General features: G+C 43.2%; 1 protein-coding gene and 1 long non-coding RNA gene across 2 annotated transcripts in view; one reads left to right on the top strand and one right to left on the bottom strand.

Annotated features, from left to right (window-relative positions):
* Window positions 1–5,158: 5,158 nt before the first annotated feature.
* Window positions 5,159–5,837, top strand: LOC118966732. Its single transcript, XR_005053614.1, has 2 exons — window positions 5,159–5,208; window positions 5,411–5,837. It is a non-coding gene; the product is annotated as an uncharacterized LOC118966732 (long non-coding RNA).
* Window positions 5,838–8,795: 2,958 nt separating this feature from the next.
* The window catches only part of LOC110533618 (dehydrogenase/reductase SDR family member 11), a 30,828-nt gene continuing 22,905 nt past the window's right edge, over window positions 8,796–16,718 (bottom strand). Inside the window, exons 2-7 of the mRNA XM_021618017.2 lie at window positions 12,000–12,209; window positions 11,064–11,158; window positions 10,714–10,843; window positions 10,341–10,433; window positions 10,014–10,079; window positions 8,796–9,804 (exon numbers count right to left, since the gene is read on the bottom strand). Of these exons, the coding sequence (XP_021473692.1) occupies window positions 9,763–9,804; window positions 10,014–10,079; window positions 10,341–10,433; window positions 10,714–10,843; window positions 11,064–11,158; window positions 12,000–12,209 (636 nt within the window). The 3' untranslated portion in view covers window positions 8,796–9,762. The remainder of the gene's footprint in view (window positions 9,805–10,013; window positions 10,080–10,340; window positions 10,434–10,713; window positions 10,844–11,063; window positions 11,159–11,999; window positions 12,210–16,718) is intronic.

The following is a 16,718-nucleotide window of genomic DNA, read 5'->3' as shown; positions in this document are numbered from 1 at the left end:
TGGGCAGAACAAGCAAGGAGGTGGGCAGAACCGAGGCGCACTGTAGGCCTGGTGCCGGAAGTGGTGGTGCCGTGCTGAGGACACTCAGGCTGACCAATTTTAGTCTCATCTGACCAGAGTACCTTCTTCCATATTTTTGTGGAGTCTCCCACATTTATTTTGGCGAACACCAAACATGTTTTCTTATTTTTTTTCTTTAAGCAATGGCTTTTATTCTGGCCACTCTTCCATACCAGCTCTGTGGAGTGATTGGCTTAAAGTGGTCCTATGGACACCAATCTCCGCTGTGGAGCTTTGCAGCTCCTTCAGGGTTATCTTTGGTCTCTTTGTTGCCTCTATGATTAATGCCCTCCTTGCCTGGTCTGTGAGTTTTGGTCGGCGGCCCTCTCTTGACAGGTTTGTTGTGGGGCCATATTCTTTCCATTTTTGAAAAATGGATTTAATGGTGTTCTGTGGGATGTTCAACGTTTCTGATATTTTTTAATAACCCAACCCTGATCTGTACTTCTTCACAACTTTGTCCCTGACCTGTTTGGAGAGCTCATTGGTTTTCATGGTGTCGCTTTATTGGTGGTGCCCCTTGCTTAGTGGTGTTGCAGACTCTGGGACCTTTCAGAACAGGTGTATGTATACTGAGATCATGTGACAGACCATGCGACACTTAAATTGCACACAGGTGGACTTTATTTAACTAATTATGTGACTTCTGAAGGAAATTGGTTGCACCAGATGTTATTTAGGGGCTTCATAGCAAAGAAGGTGAATACTTTTCTGTTTGTTTTTTTTTTTTAAATTTTTTGGAACAAGTCATTTTTTTCAATTTAAATGACTGGTTGTAATGCAACCAAATAGAAAAAACACCAAGGGAGATGAATAATTTTGCAAGGCACTGTACACTACCGGTCAAAAGTTTTAGAACACCTACTCATTCAAGGGTTTTTCTTAATGTTGACTATTTTCTACATTGTAGAATAATAGTGAGAACATCAAAACTATGAAATAACACATAGAATCATGTAGTAACCAAAAAAGTGTTATACAAATCAAAGTATATTTTATATGTGATAATCTTCAAATAGCCATCCTTTGCCTTGATGACAGCGTTGCACACTCTTGGCATTCTCTCAATCAGCTTCATGAGGTAGTCACCAGGAATGCAACAAAATAGGAAAAACGGCAAGGGGGATGAATACTTTTTTGCGAGGCACTGTACGTGTGAGTAAGAGTGACAGTGAAGGTGTGTGTGTCTGAATGGGGGAGAGGTTGTTGAAAGTCACCCAGTAAAATACTACTTGAGTAAAAGTCTAATGGCCATAGAGTCAGTGGATGGCCATAGTCAGTGTGGATAGTGTGTGGGCGAGAGAAAGCAGTAGTTGTTCGCCATCTACCAGTCTTATGACCGGGGGATAGAAGCTGTTTTGGAGTATGTTGGTCTGAGCCTTGATAAACCGGTATCGCATTCCTGTTGGGAGCATGGAGAACAGTCCATGGCCTTTTCTCAATTAGATTCCGTCAACTCCTGCGTCCTCTCTCCTCTGTCCTCTCTGGCCTCCTTTTGAAAGGTTACGAGGATAGGACGCGAGGAGAGGGAAATTCAGACCCAGACTCAAAATTGAGCTCAGGTGCATCTTGTTTCCATTGATCATCCTTGATTTTTCTACAACTTGATTGGAGTCTACCTGTGATAAATTCAAATAATTGGAAGTGATTTGGAAAGGCACACCCCTATATACAGTGCATTCGGAAAGTATTCAGACCGCTTTACTTTTTACACATTTTGTTACGTTACAGCGTTATTCTAAAATTGATTATATTGTTTCCCCCCCATCAATCTACACACAATACCACATAATGACAAAGCAAAAACAGGTTTTTAGAAATGTTTGCAAATGTATTAAAAATAAAAACCGGGAAATATAACATTTACATAAATATTCAGACCCTTTACTCAGTACTTTGTTGAAGGACCTTTGGCAGTGATTACAGCCTTGATTCTTCTTGGGTTTGATGCTACAAGCTTGGCACACCTGTATCCGTATTTGGGGAGTCTCCCATTCTTCTCTGCAGATCCTCTCAAGCTCTGTCAGGTTGGATGGGGAGCGTCGCTGCACAGCTATTTTCAGGTCTCTCCAGAGATGTTAGATTGGGTTCAAGTCTGACTTCTGGCTGGGCAACTCAAAGACATTCAGAGACTTGTCCCGAAGACGTTCCTGTGTTGTCTTGGCTGATGCTGCCACCTCCATGCTTCACCCTAGGGATGGTGCCAGGTTTCCTCCAAACGTGATGCTTGGCATTCAGGCTAAAGAGTCAATCATGGTTTCATCAGACCAGAGAATGTTGTTTCTCATGGTCTGGGACTTCTATAGGTGGCTTTTGGCAAATTCCAAGCGGGCTATCATATGCGTTTTGCTGAGGAGTGGCTTCCGTCTGGCCACTCTACCATAAAGGCCTGATTGGTGGAGTGCTGCAGAGATGGTTGTTCTTCTGGAAGGCTCTCCCATGTCCACAGTGGAACTCTGGAGCTTTGTTAGAGTGACCATCGGGTTCTTGGTCACCTCCCTGACCAAAGCCCTTCTCCCCAGATTGCTCAGTTTGGCCAGGTGGCCAGCTCTAGGAAGAGTCTTGGTTGTTTCCATTTTAAACTGTTTCCATTTAAGAATGATGGAGGCCACTGTGTTCTTGGGGAGCTTCAATACTGGCAAAAAAAATTGTACCCTTCCCCAGATCTGTGCCTCGACACAATCCTGTCTCGAAACTCTACGGACAATTCCTTCAACCTCATGGCTTGGTTTTTTCTCTGACATGCACCTGTAGTCAGGAATGTGAGAGTGATTGTTTCCTACAGAGCACAACATGTGTACATTTCTTGACGTCTTTGAAAAGCAAGTCTGGTAAAGATCTTTTTTTTTGTCTTAAAGAGGCAGTTTTTGTATTTTGAGACTGTCTTGAATAAGCTAAGTAGCCAATAGACAAAGGGTAGCATAATTTGTCTGATTCTCTGTAATAATGGTATGGGAATAATGCATTTTATTTTGTAAAGTGGTATCTTGCATCAAACAACACACAAAGTGGATAAACAGGTTAATATCAAGCCCTGTATTTTTTTCTCTTTTTTCATGCCTCTGTTTTAGTTTGGTCAGGGCGTGAGTTGGGGTGGGCATTCTATGTTTTTGTTCTAGGTTGTGTATTTCTGTGTTTGGCCTGATATGGTTCCCAATCAGAGGCAGCTGACGATTGTTGTCTCTGAGAACCATACTTAGGTAGCCTGTTTTCCCACTATGATTTGTGGGTAGTTATTTTCTGGTTAGTGCTTGTTGCACCTGTCAGAACTGTTAGTTTATCGTTTTGTTGTTTTTGTTTGTGTATTCATTCTGGATTAAAAGTATTATGGATACGTACCACGCTGCACTTTGGTCCTCTTCTCCTTCTTCATACGATGATTGTTACAGAAATAGCACAGTTACAAATATATGGCAAATAGAAATAAAACTGGAAGGATATCAGAAATCGAGGAAGGCCAGGACTAAAAACAAACAAAATATAACTATTGTAAAATAGATTGTGTCTGTAGAATGTGTTTAGTATGTAGAAGCTGTTTATTCGTTTACTCAAATTGGGGATAGGGATGGTAAGGTTTGTGGGGAATAATAAAGGAAAGGATATTCCAAAAAAGTGTGTGTATAAACACTACCATTCAAAAGTTTGGGGTCACTTAAATTGCTTTGTTTTTGAAAGAAAAGCACAGTTTCTGTCCATTTAAAATAACATAAAATTGATCAGAAATGCAGCGTAGACATTGTTAATGTTGTAAATGACTTGTAGCTGGAATCAGCATATTTTTTTATGGAATATCTACATAGGCGTACAGAGGCCCATTAACACTCCTGTGTTCCAATCATATGTGGTGTTAGCTGATCTAAGTTTATCATTTTAAAAGGCCAATTGATCATTAGAAAACCCTTATGCAAATATGTTAGCACAGCTGAAAATGGTTGTTCTCATTAAAGAAGCAATAAAACTGGCCTTCCTTCACGTCAACAGTGAAGAGGCGACTCCGGGATGCTGGCCTTCTAGGCAGAGTTCCTCTGTCCAGTGTCTGTTCTTAATCGTTTCTTTTTATTGGCCAGTCTGAGGTATGGCTTTTTCTTTGCAACTCTGCCTAGAGGGCCAGCATCCCGGAGTCGCCTCTTCACTGTTGACGTTGAGACTGGTGTTTTGCGTGTACTATTTAATGAAGCTGCCAGTTGAGGACTTGTGAGGCGTCTGTTTCTCAAACTAGACACTCTAATGTACTTGTCCTCTTGCTCAGTCAGTTGTGCACCGAGGCCTCCCACTCCTCTTTCTATTCTGGTTAGACCCAGTTTGCGCTGTTCTGTGAAGGGAGTAGTACACAGCGTTGTATGAGATCTTCAGTTTCATAGCAATTTCTTGCATGGAATAGCCTTCATTTCTGAGAACAAGAATTGACTGACAAGTTTCAGAACGAAGTTCTTTGTTTCTGGCCATTTTGAGCCTGTAATCGAACCCACAAATGGTGATGCTCCAGATACTCAACTAGTCTATAGAAGGCCCGTTTTATTGCTTCTTTAATCAGAACAACAGTTTTCATAATTGTAAAATACTTTTCTTATGATCAACTAGCCTTTTAAATGATAAACTTGGATTAGCTAACACAACGCGCCTTTGGAACACAGGAGTGATGGTTGCTGATAATGGGCCTCTGTATGCCTACGTAGATATTCCAGCTACAATAGTCATTTACAACATTAAGAATGTCTACACTGTATTTCTGATCAATTTGATGTTATTTTAATGGACAAAAATGAGATTTTCTTTCAAAAACAAGGACATTTTTAAGTGACCCTAAACTTTTGAACGGTAGTATATATATATTACATACACACACACACTTGGAAATGATGCAGACCGTTACATTGATGAAGCAACAATCTATCCACAATATTAAAGCTGATCCACCCCCTGAAAAAAAAACATTTTCATCCTTTTACTTTTATTTTTTACGATTCATGATATTTTTTAAGGTGCTGGTCATCTGTGGGCTTTATGGTGAGACCAGTTAGTGTGTGTGTGTGTGTGTGTGTGTGTCATTACAGGAAGGAAAACATTATGTTCTATTTCTTCCCCCTATTATTTTCTCTCTGACAGGTGTGAAGCGGCTTTCGGCAAACTTACTGGAGACGACAAGAAGTAAGACTAATATCTTATTTAGAATGTGCTGGATGTTTGGCTCCTCTTCTGATCACTGTGAGTCATCATTCACCTCAACAAAATTATAGTGTCTACAAATACAACCCCATGACATGGGCACATCCAGGTTTGAGAGTAGGAATACATTGAATGCAATTGATAAATGTATTTCATCATCCCTCTCTCTCCTCTTGTGCAACAGGGGATCCTGGTGTTCACAATCATCCAGTTTAAACCAGCCAGCTATGAGGACTACGTGTATCCCCAATGGGCTCAGGGGATTGGCTGGGTCATCGCCATGGCGTCCATCATCTGGATCCCCCTCAGAGCTCTTCTCACACTGTGGGTTCTGCCTGGCTTAATCAATGAGATACTGAATTACTATATACTCATCTGTCAGTCTCTATCTCTCCCTCTCTCTCTATTCATCTACCTACCTATAGCATTATTGCAACTTTACTACAACACCTTGCAGCCTCCTCAAGAGGTTCTGGTGTAATGGCTAAGCTAAGGTGTTGGACAGAATTCCATTTTTATGTCCTTTTTGCCATGTTTTATTAAAGTTTTGTCTTCCTCCCCCGGGAGATTAGTAAAGTTAATCACCCCTTATTCACCGGAGAATGAGAAGTCAAAAGTACCATACTACCTGGAGATGGGAAGACAGACATACCCAAACATAGCAGTCATCAGCTGCTTTGCTCCTCTACCAGAGAAGCCTCACATTCAGACAAACCTCTGATACTGACTCTCCCTACTGATGGCCTCTGACTGTGAGGTAGGGACTATGATAGGCTTGGAGAGCCAGGTGAGGGTTCACTCTGTATGTTGTGCTTGATTCACATTGGGACTGAAAACCAAACTGTGGACTGTCTGTGGCCTCAAACTACTACTATTGGTGTCACTTGAGACTTATACAGTTTACAGATTCATCAATGGGGACGTGGCTTATTCTCCAAGTGAATGTCAAGGCCTTTTTTTTAACACTATTATAGTCAATAATGTGAAAACAAATACACAGAATTGATATTTTATATTCAAGAAGCTTCCCTACCTCTTTGAGTCGTCAGAATGGAATATGATGAGGAGTGGGTAGTGTAAACATGACGGATAGACCTTAACTAACATGTCCATATGTTGCACTGTCTGAGCTTTGGTATTATGTCACGTTTAAAAAAAAATATGCCACATGTTGCCATGGATAATCTAAGTCAATGATCTCAGAACTGGTTGTTAGGCTACATATTATATATTATGTAAACAATCCATTGCAATCTGACAAAGGGTTACGTTCCGTGACTCATAAATGATAAGTTATCGTTGTAAAATAATTGTAAATGATACAGTATATCAACATTTATTTGATATACTGTATATTAAAAAAATACTAACAGAAAATGTTTGAAAGGAAATTTAATCAGGCATAATTATGTCAAGTATTATAAAACCTCAAAATAATCAGGATATTGTCATTGGAGTAGGATAAATACTGTACAACTCCTGTCATGTTGTGTAAAGCAAAAATAAAAAAGCCAACTGACTCCAAGTCCAAAGGGTGTGCCAGATTTTTACAATCACCAGTAGGTGGTGTCACAAACACCACGACAGAGGTTCCTTAGAAAAACATATTCAGAGGAGTTTCGTTTATAAACCTGTCCGAGATTATGCCATCTAGTTGATATTTGTTCAATGAACAGAATAGCTCTACGAGTGTAGGTCTATTTGGATAGAACTTGACAGTAAAGTGTCATCAATAAGAAAACAAATGATGGCACACAAAACAGGGGCCACCTTTGACAATTATTTCATTTTATTGAGAAATATCTACTGTATCATACAAGTACACACTTGGGGGAAAGTATACATGTGCACTCATGAGTTAGTAACTTCCTCGAGACAAGATGCCAGTGTTTTCTTTATGCTCCTCCCTCCAAACGGATCCAAAGTCAAAACATAGAGAATGACAAAGGCCTCTTGCGGCCAAAAGGTCATATTAGTATGGGCAGCGCCATTGAGGGCTTCCACCATTTTAATGTAGTCATATGGGTGGGACTTCATTGGCTGATTCCTCCTGGTGACCCCGTTGGACATGACTCCATCAGGAGGGATCAGCCAATCGTGAAGAAAATGTACTAAGCATCAGTGGCGTGGCCCGTCCTGTCACAGATGCCATAATGGTACAGATACAAAGATGAGTCCTCTATCTCTATGGTGCAAAACAATTTAAGGGCCTTATTCAATCAAATACGCTTTAACTGACATCTGAAAAACAAATGTTTTGTAAATGTCGGCGGTGGACCTGTGTTAGAGCTGTCAAATCCACAAGCATCTCCCGGCAGGTATGGCTTCGTGACAATGATAAAGAGCAGGGTGGCGCAGTGGCTAAGGGCGGAAATCCTTGTCTCATCGTGCACCAGCGACTCCTGTGGCGGGCCTGGCGCAGAGGGCGCTAACCAAGGTTGCCAGGTGCACGGTGTTTCCTCCGACACATTGGTGCGGCTGGCTTCCGGGTTGGATGGCGCTGTGTTAACCTCTTGAATCTAGGGGGCACTATTTTCATTTTTGGAAAAATAACATCCCCAAAGTAAACAGGCTATTTTGTCAGGACAAGATGCTGGAATATGCATATAATTGTCAGATTAGGATAGAAAACACTCTAAAGTTTCCAAAACTGTAAAGATATTGTCTGTGAGTATAACAGAACTGATATTGCACGCGAAAGCCTGAGAAAAATCCAATCAGGAAGTGACTCTTATTTAGAAACCTCTGCGTTCCTATGCGTCCCTATTGAGCAGTGAAAGGGATATCAACCAGATTCCCCTTTCTATGGCTTCCCTAATGTGTCTAGCGTCACAATACATAGTTCCAATACATAGTTTTTTATTTTGAAAAATGAGCCTGAACGTCAACATTGCGTCAGTGGTCAGCTGAACGTCTCTCAGAGTGTTTTGTGCGTAAAGGACAAATGCGGCCATTGTTTCTCTCGCTCCTACTAAGAAGCCACCAGTCCCAGTTGATATATTATCGAATAGATATTTGAAAAACACCTTGTGGATTGATTATAAACAACGTTTGCCATGTTTCTGTCGATATGATGGAGCTAATTTGGCATATATATATGTCGTGACCGCAATTTCCGGTCGATTTCTCAGCCAAACGTGAAGAACAAATGGAGCTATTTCGCCGACAAAAATAATATTTTTGGAAAAAGGAACATTTGCTATCTAACTGGGAGTCTCGCGGGTGAAAATATCCAAAGCTCATCAAAGGTAAACGATTTATCGTGACCAGGTTGCTTGCTATTTTCAAAATCTGAGATGACAGGGTGATTAACAAAAGGCTAAGCTGTGTTTCAATATATTTACTTGTGATTTCATGAATAGGAATATTTTCTAGTAATATTTATGTCCGTTGCGTTATGCTAATTAGTGTCAGTTGATGACAACACTCCCGGACCCGGGATGGGTAGTATCAAGAGGTTTTAAGAAGCAGGGCGGCTTGGTTGGGTTGTCTATCGGAGGACGCATGACTTTCAACCTTCGTCTCTCCCGAGCCCGTACGGGAGTTGTAGTGATGAGACAAGATAGTAGCTACTAAATGATTGGATACTACGAAATTGGGGAGAAAAATTTAGAAAAAAAATAAAATAAAAAAATGACAAAGAGCAGCTGCTCACCGATTTTGACAACTCCAACACCGCCAAAACATCAGCTATGCACATGTCGGCAATTGCCGCTTAACAATTGATCTGATTGAATCTAGGCCTATCTCATATGGTTGATTTATGGAGTGGGGAAATACACTTGGTCATAAGTGATGGTTGCGTAATCATGCTTGACTGTCCCTTATACACATTTGCTGATTGGTGATGGTTGACATAGGTTTTGAAAAACAAGCGGGACGTACTTGATACTTAACAGGCTAACCAAATCTGCTTGTTATTAAAAACACGTCAAAATAGTACAAATGGATCGAGTGTCTATGGTTAGAGGGTACAGCATATTATCCAAATGTACCAATAATCAAAATAAAAATATTTATATAAAAAATAATACAAATAGCAGTGTTTTGTTCCATTATTTTAAACATATATGTAATATTACCTACAAAAAAAAAAATTCATGTGCAATTGATGGCATACTCTTCCCTCCCCCCCTCCCTCGGTCGGTCCTTCTGTCAGTCAGTCAGGATGGTCATGTAGAATAGATGACGCACAGGAGCAGCAACCCTCTTCTCTTCTCCTAAGTTTGATGTGGCTTCATTTTGAAACAAGGCTGCTAGAGCAATAAACCAAAGCCCATGTTGTAGCAGCACTCACAGTAATTCAGTAGTGGTTAAGAGTACCTGCCCATCCTCTAATCTCCAGCCCAGATATCACTCCACCATACACAGCCTCCTCCACACCTCCTCAAACCGATCCCTTCAGTCCAAATCCAGTTGAACACTAGTTTGTTTGTTTTTGTCGTTGCCCAGCAGAGGTCGCTAAGGAGTCGTCACAATGGCGCTTGCTGTCTGGCTCTATCGGCTCCTCCAGTTGCTTAACTTCCTGCTCTGTTGCTATGACATCTGTTCCACCGGCCTCATCTGCACATCTCCGATCTAGAGGCCGACAAGCAGGGTTACATACACAAAAAAATAGAGGCATCCAACAAACTGCATGAATGTCCTCTATAAAAGCACACTGTTTCAGACTATGCAGGTCAGGAACATTGACAACATATAGTACCATTGGTCTATCTAAGAGAGAGGCAGGATATAAGGAAGCCAAATGTTGACAGAAGCAACAGATAGACAGAGCACTACTTTACCTGGACATGAGGCGGGGCGCCCAGAATGTATGTGACTGCACTGGCTATGTCTTGTGCTTTCAAACACTGCAGAGGAAAAAAGGCCAATTAGTAATACAGTTTGTTAAAGTATTTGTATTGAGAGAAGCCGTAGGCCCATCCACCACAGGAGGCTGCTGAGGGGAGGATGGCTCATTATAATGGCTGGAACGGACCAAATGCAATGGCATCAAAACCATGTATTTGATACCATTCCCCTGATTCCGCTCAGGCCATTACCAGAAGCCCGTCCTTCCCAATTTAAGGTGCCACCAACACACGGACTCGCACAAAGTCTAGCTGCCTTACTTTTATACTCTCATACACAGCAGCTGCTTTCTCTGGATCGCTGTTGTGGTGCCGGAAGGCAAACTCAGTCTCCACTATTCCAGGGGATATACACTATGGAAGAGAAAGCCTCAAACCATGCTCGTTGTTGATGTTTATACACACACACACACACACACACACACACACACACACACACACACACACACACACACACACACACACACACACACACACACACACACACACACACACACACACACACACACACACAGACATGGTTTTACATACACGGACGAATACACACACATACTCAACAATCATCTAATAATTGTATAAGCCATTTGTCAGATTCATATGAAAAACTGTGACAAGGTAATGTTGCTCTGCTAACCGTGGCTCTGATGTGGGTCTTTGCTTCCCGTAGCTCTTGCCGCAGCCCCTCGGTTAGAGCAGTCACAGCATATTTTGTGGCACAGTAGAAATGTTCATCTGCACTAGGTACCATTCTATGTCCCCCCATACTATAGCAGGGAAGAAGGGAGGGCGGGGGGTAGTAAAAGAGAGTGAAATAATGGCATGTATACGATTGTGCTACATCCCCATCCTGTATCCCTCTGAATCTTCTGTCTAAAACCAAGAGTGAAATTGTAGGCCTTCTTCACTGTATCTCCTGAGAGAGTATTTCATCATTTAGTATTTCATAACAGGCATTTAATGGGCTGTAAAGAAGCTGTAGTCTACCTGTTAATATTGATGATGTGGCCATCGTCCACATTCCGCTCTTTCATTGACTGGTAGGCCTCACGTGTACAAATAGACAAGGCCAGGACATTCACCTATAAGGGGGAGCTTCTGTCAAAAACAAGCACCTGCATCTGCCTTCACACACAAAAATACTTGTTTTAGACAGTCTGTCTAGGTGAATGAGAATATAGTTATAGTTCTCAACAGTGCTAAGGCCCCTTGTGAAATTACTTCCTAAAAAATGACAACAGACCAAAAATGACCTCAGACAACATACTGGTTGGTTACTGGCTGGTCACACAGGTAGAGAGTGTCATTGTGTGTCACTGTGTCAAATTGTGTCACCTGACCTGTCTCATTCATCATATGACCGTGTCACAGTGACTTTGAGAGTGATTCCAGGCAGGGCAGGTTAAAGCCACAGTGGCGTAGCTAAGGTAGCATTGGGGGGTTGCCACAGCAGAACAAGGTCAGAATACAGATTACACCATCTAAAAATATACACGCCATACACATTCATCTTGGCTGCCATGGCAACAGATGGACAGGCGTTAGAAATGCTCAGTTCCTCTGGAGGGATGGGACTACTTTTAGAGCAGAGGGGCTCCGCCTGGGGGTCTTGAATGGAATTGTCAAGAGCTCCATGAATCACAGTGTAAAGAAAAGTCCCAGCATAATAGATAGAGGGGAAATAACACCTGCCTTCTTCCACAAGTGGACCTTTTTGTAGTACCAATGGAACGACTTCTTGTGAGGGGTAGTGTGTGTGGTTATGTGGGTTCACTGAACCCCTTGAACTATGCTTCACACCACACTACAACAACCAGTATTTCCCTTGCTTAGGTAGTTATTCTCTTCCTTTTTTATATTTCTGCTCGTTAAAGCGTGTATGTGTGTAAACCCATGTGTACAGTGTGTGTGTTGTCCACTCACGTCGATCATGTTCCTCCAGCTGTCTGTCTTGCCACTGAGCAGGGGTTCATTGTGGGCCAGGCCTGCATTGTTGATACACACGTCCACCCCCTGGTGCAGCGTCTTGATGGCAGAGAACATGGACAGGATGTCCTCCTCACAGGACAGGTCACACTTATAGGGGATCAGCGTACCGTTGTAGCCCGCACTCTGGCACTCTGCTGCCAGCTTCTACAAACAACACAAGACCTCGGTCACAAATCAGGTAAACACATGTCATGCAATTTTTTTTTAGCCCTCTTTATCTCCCCAATTTCGGAATATCCAATTACGATCTTGTCTCATCGCTGCAACTCCCCAACGGGCTCGGGAGAGGCAAAGGTCGAGTCATGCGAACTCCGAAACATGACCCGCCAAACCGCGCATCTTAACACCCACCCGCTTAACCCGGAAGCCAGCTGCACCAATGTGTCAGAGGAAACACTATTCAACTGCCGACTGAAGTCAGCCTACAGGCGCCCAGCCCACCACAAGGAGTAGCTAGAGCGCGATGAGCCAAGTAAAGCCCCCCTGGCCAAACTCTCCCCTGACCCGGACGACACTGGGCCAATTGTGTGCCGCCCCGGTCACGGCCAGTTGTGACACAGCCTGGGATCGAACCCGGGTCTGTACTGACACCTCTTACACTGCTGCGTCACTCGGGAGGCCCTTGACATGAGAATTTAAAATACTCCAGATTAAAACTTTGCATGTTGTGCTTTCAGCATTCAAAATTATTAGTAATGAAATATGCTTAATGAATTTGGTCAGTCACACTGATTTCAGCTGTAAATAAACATTGCCCTACCCATTCACCCATACATTATCTGAAAGGAGGCACAACCATAAAATGAATCCCTCTATTGCATAAAAGGAAGATGATCATGGCAAACTCAGGCTAGTCAGCTGCAGCACACCATAACAAACATTTAATCTAGACTTGTCTGAAGAGTGTAGGAACACCTTAATGCCAAACATCTGTAATCTCAAAAGTGTTATTGACAAATTGCAGGTATTATACATGTTTCCTTTTGGGCCATGTGACAGTGTGACAGACAGTGTCTGGTTTAAGGAAATAAGCAATACGTTTATGACCCTTACTAACCATGATGACTACAGTGACCCTTGACCCTTATGAACCTTACTCCTCCACTAAAGATCAAGCTATGGAGAGCCACAGTCCCTGCCTCCCTGACCTGCTCCAGGCCCAACCAGCACAAACAGGTCAGCCTCCCTCCCTGCAGGCCTCTAGGAGGGTGGTTCTGTCTGTCTGATGCAACTGGACACAGATCCCTTTACCTGGCACAACTGCACCCATCACATGATGTCCCTGTCTGGACTGCTCTCAGTACAGACAGAGAGGGGAGGGATGGGGGAGGAGTGTGTGTGTGGAGGGAGAAGGGGGGTTGGTGGCAGTAGCAGCACTGGCAGGCAGAGATGATGCCAAGGACTGTATGGTACTCTGAGCCTCTCCCTCTCTCTCAGAAGAACTATAGAAAGCATATACATGGCCATGGTAGAAATTGATAGAAAACAGTTTGCATATTATGGGGAAACTATCAGACCAAAGGTGAGGACACGCAGTTCACCTGACACAAGACTGAGTCATTTGTGCATTTTACTTTTACTGTACTTTTCTCAGCATTAGTCAATAACAAAATCTAATAATACTCTGGATACATTCAGTAACATAATAATCTGTCGCGCCCTGACCTTAGAGATCCTTTTTATGTCTCTATTTTGGTTTGGTCAGGGCGTGAGTTGGGGTGAACATTCTATGTTTTGTGTTCTATGTTTTCTATTTCTTTGTGTTTGGCCGGGTATGGTTCTCAATCAGGGATAGCTGTCTATCGATGTCTCTGATTGGGAACCATACTCTGATTGGGAACCATACTCTTGCCCACATGGGTTTTGTGGGTAGTTGTTTTCTGTATTGTTAGTTTTCTCACAGAACTGTTCGTTTTCCTCTTTGTTATTTTTTGTGCTAATGTTCTGATTTTAATAAAATATCATGAACACGTCTCACGCTGCACCTTGGTCCAGTCATTCACAGGAAGAGGATCGTGACAGAACCTCCCACCACCAAAGGACCAAGCAGCGTGGTGAAAGGGACTCCTGGAAAGGGTGAGCAGCGCTATCTGGGGTATGAGACAACCTGGGAGGAGATAGAGAGGTGGTCGGTCGACCCAGGGAGAGTGCCGGAGCCCGCCTGGGATTCTCTAGAACAGTGCGAGGAGGGATACAGGAGAATGGAGTTGGTGACACGAAAACGGCTGGCAAGGAAGCGTGAGAGGCAGCCCCAAAAATTATTTGGCAGGCACACAGGGAGTGTGGTAGAGTCAGGTAGTAGACCTGAGTCAACTCCTCGTGCTTAGCGTGGCGAGCATGGGACTGGTCAGGCCCCGTGCTATGGGGTGATGCTCACGGTGTCGAGGCGGAGCATTCACAGGCCGGTGTGCTCCGTGCCAGCGTCCCACATTTGCCGGGTGGAAGCTGGCATCCAGCCAGAATGGGTGGGGCCAGCTCTGCGCTCGAGACCGCCAGTGCGCCTCCACAGCCCAGTGTATCCGGTGCCTCGGCCAAGGAAGAGGCCTCCTGGATGTCTCCCCAGCCTGGTGAGTCCTGTGCTTGCTCCCAGAGCCAGGTCTCCTGTGTGTCTCCCCAGCCCGGAGCTGCCAGAGTCTCCCTCCTGTCCGGAGCTGCCAGAGTCTCCCTCCTGTCCGGAGCTGCCAGAGTCTCCCTCATGTCCGGAGCTGCCACAGTCTTCCTCCTGTCCGGGGTGCGGACGACGTCCCGCACCAGAGCCGCCACCGCGGATAGATGCCCACCCAGACCCTCCCCTATAGGTTGAGGTTTTGCGGCCGGAGTCCAAACCTTTGGTGGAGGGATAGATGCCCACCCAGACCCTCCCCTACAGCGTGAGTTGGTGGGAATTCTATGTTTTATATTTCTTTGTGTTTGACCGGGTATGGTTCTCAATCAGGGACAGCTGTCTATCGTTGTCTCTGATTGGGAACCATACTTAGGTACCCTTTTTCCCACGTGTTGGTGGGAGGTTGACTTTGTTTAGAGCACTTTGCTTGTGAGCTTCACGGTTTGTTTTTGTAGTGCTTATTGTTTTGTTTGGAATCATTTGGATTAATAAAGGAAATGTACGCTCACAACGCTGCACCTTGGTCCGCTCCTTCCGACAGCGGTGACATAATCATTGTCATATTGGTGTAGGTGCAAGATAGGAAACTGATTACAAGGGTTTGTGTGAGAGGTCTAACTGGTGTCTCCAAGTGGCCAAACACCTCTCCAAACTAGAGGTCGACCGATTAATCAGAATGGCCGATTAATTAGGGCCGATTTCAAATTTTCATAACAATTGGAAATCGGGATTTTTGGGTGCCGATTTGCCGATTAAAAAAAAAAAAAAAAAAAAAAAAAAAGTATATATATATACATATTTTTATACCTTTATTTAACTAGGCAAGTCAGTTAGGAACACATTCTTATTTTCAATTACGGCCTAGGAACGGTGGGTTAACTGCCTTGTTCAGGGGCAGAACGACAGATTTTCACCTTGTCAGCCCGGGGGATCCAATCTTGCAACCTTACAGTTAACTAGTCCAACGCAATAACGATGTGCCTCTCTCTCGTTGCACTCCACAAGGAAACTGCCTGTTACGCGAATGCAGTAAGCCCCGGTAAGTTTCTAGCTAGCATTAAACTTATCTTATAAAAAATAATCACTCTACACATGGTTGATGATATTACTAGATATTATCTAGCATGTCCTGCGTTGCACATAATCTGACTGAGCATACAAGCATACAAGTATCTACGTATCTGACTGAGCGGTGGTAGGCAGAAGCATGCGCGTAAACATTCATTCAAACAGTACTTTCGTGCGTTTTGCCAGCAGCTCTACGTTGTGCGTCAAGCATTGCACTGTTCATGACTTCAAGCCTATCAACTCCCGAGATGAGGCTGGTGTAACTGAAGTGAAATGGCTGGCTAGTTAGCGCGCACTAATAGCGTTTCAAACGTCACTCGCTCTGAGCCTTGGGGTGGTTGTTTCCCTTGCTCTGTATGGGTAACGCTGCTTCGATGGTGGCTGTTGTCATTGTGTTGCTGGTTCGAGCCCAGGTAGGAGCGAGAAGAGGGACAGAAGCTATACTGTTACACTGGCAATACTAAAGTGCCTATAAGAACATCCAATAGTCAAAGGTTAATGAAATACAAATGGTATAGAGGGAAATGGTCCTATAATAACTACAACCTAAAACTTCTTACCTGGGAATATTGAAGACTCATGTTAAAAGGAACCACCAGCTTTCATATGTTCTCATGTTCTGAGCAAGGAACTGAAACTTTAGCTTTCTTACATAGCACATATTGCACTTTTACTTTCTTCTCCAACACTTTGTTTTTGCATTATTTAAACCAAATTGAACATGTTTCATTATTTACTTGAGGCTAAATTGATTTTATTGATGTATTATATTAAGTTAAAATAAGTATTCATTCAGTATTTTTGTTATTGTCATTATTACAAACACACCTTTTTTTATTTTATTATTTAAATCGGCCGATTAATCGGCATTGGCTTTTTTGGTCCTCCAATAATCAGTATCGGCGTTGAAAAATCATAATCGGTCGACCTCTACTCCAAACGGCACAGTTCTTCAGTAATTTCAATGCACTTTATGACTC

The sequence above is a fragment of the Oncorhynchus mykiss genome, chromosome 10, assembly GCF_013265735.2.
Source record: "Oncorhynchus mykiss isolate Arlee chromosome 10, USDA_OmykA_1.1, whole genome shotgun sequence".
NCBI classification, from domain to species: domain Eukaryota; kingdom Metazoa; phylum Chordata; class Actinopteri; order Salmoniformes; family Salmonidae; genus Oncorhynchus; species Oncorhynchus mykiss.
Note: the sequence above shows the minus strand (reverse complement) of the source record. Positions and strands in the feature narration are given on the sequence as shown.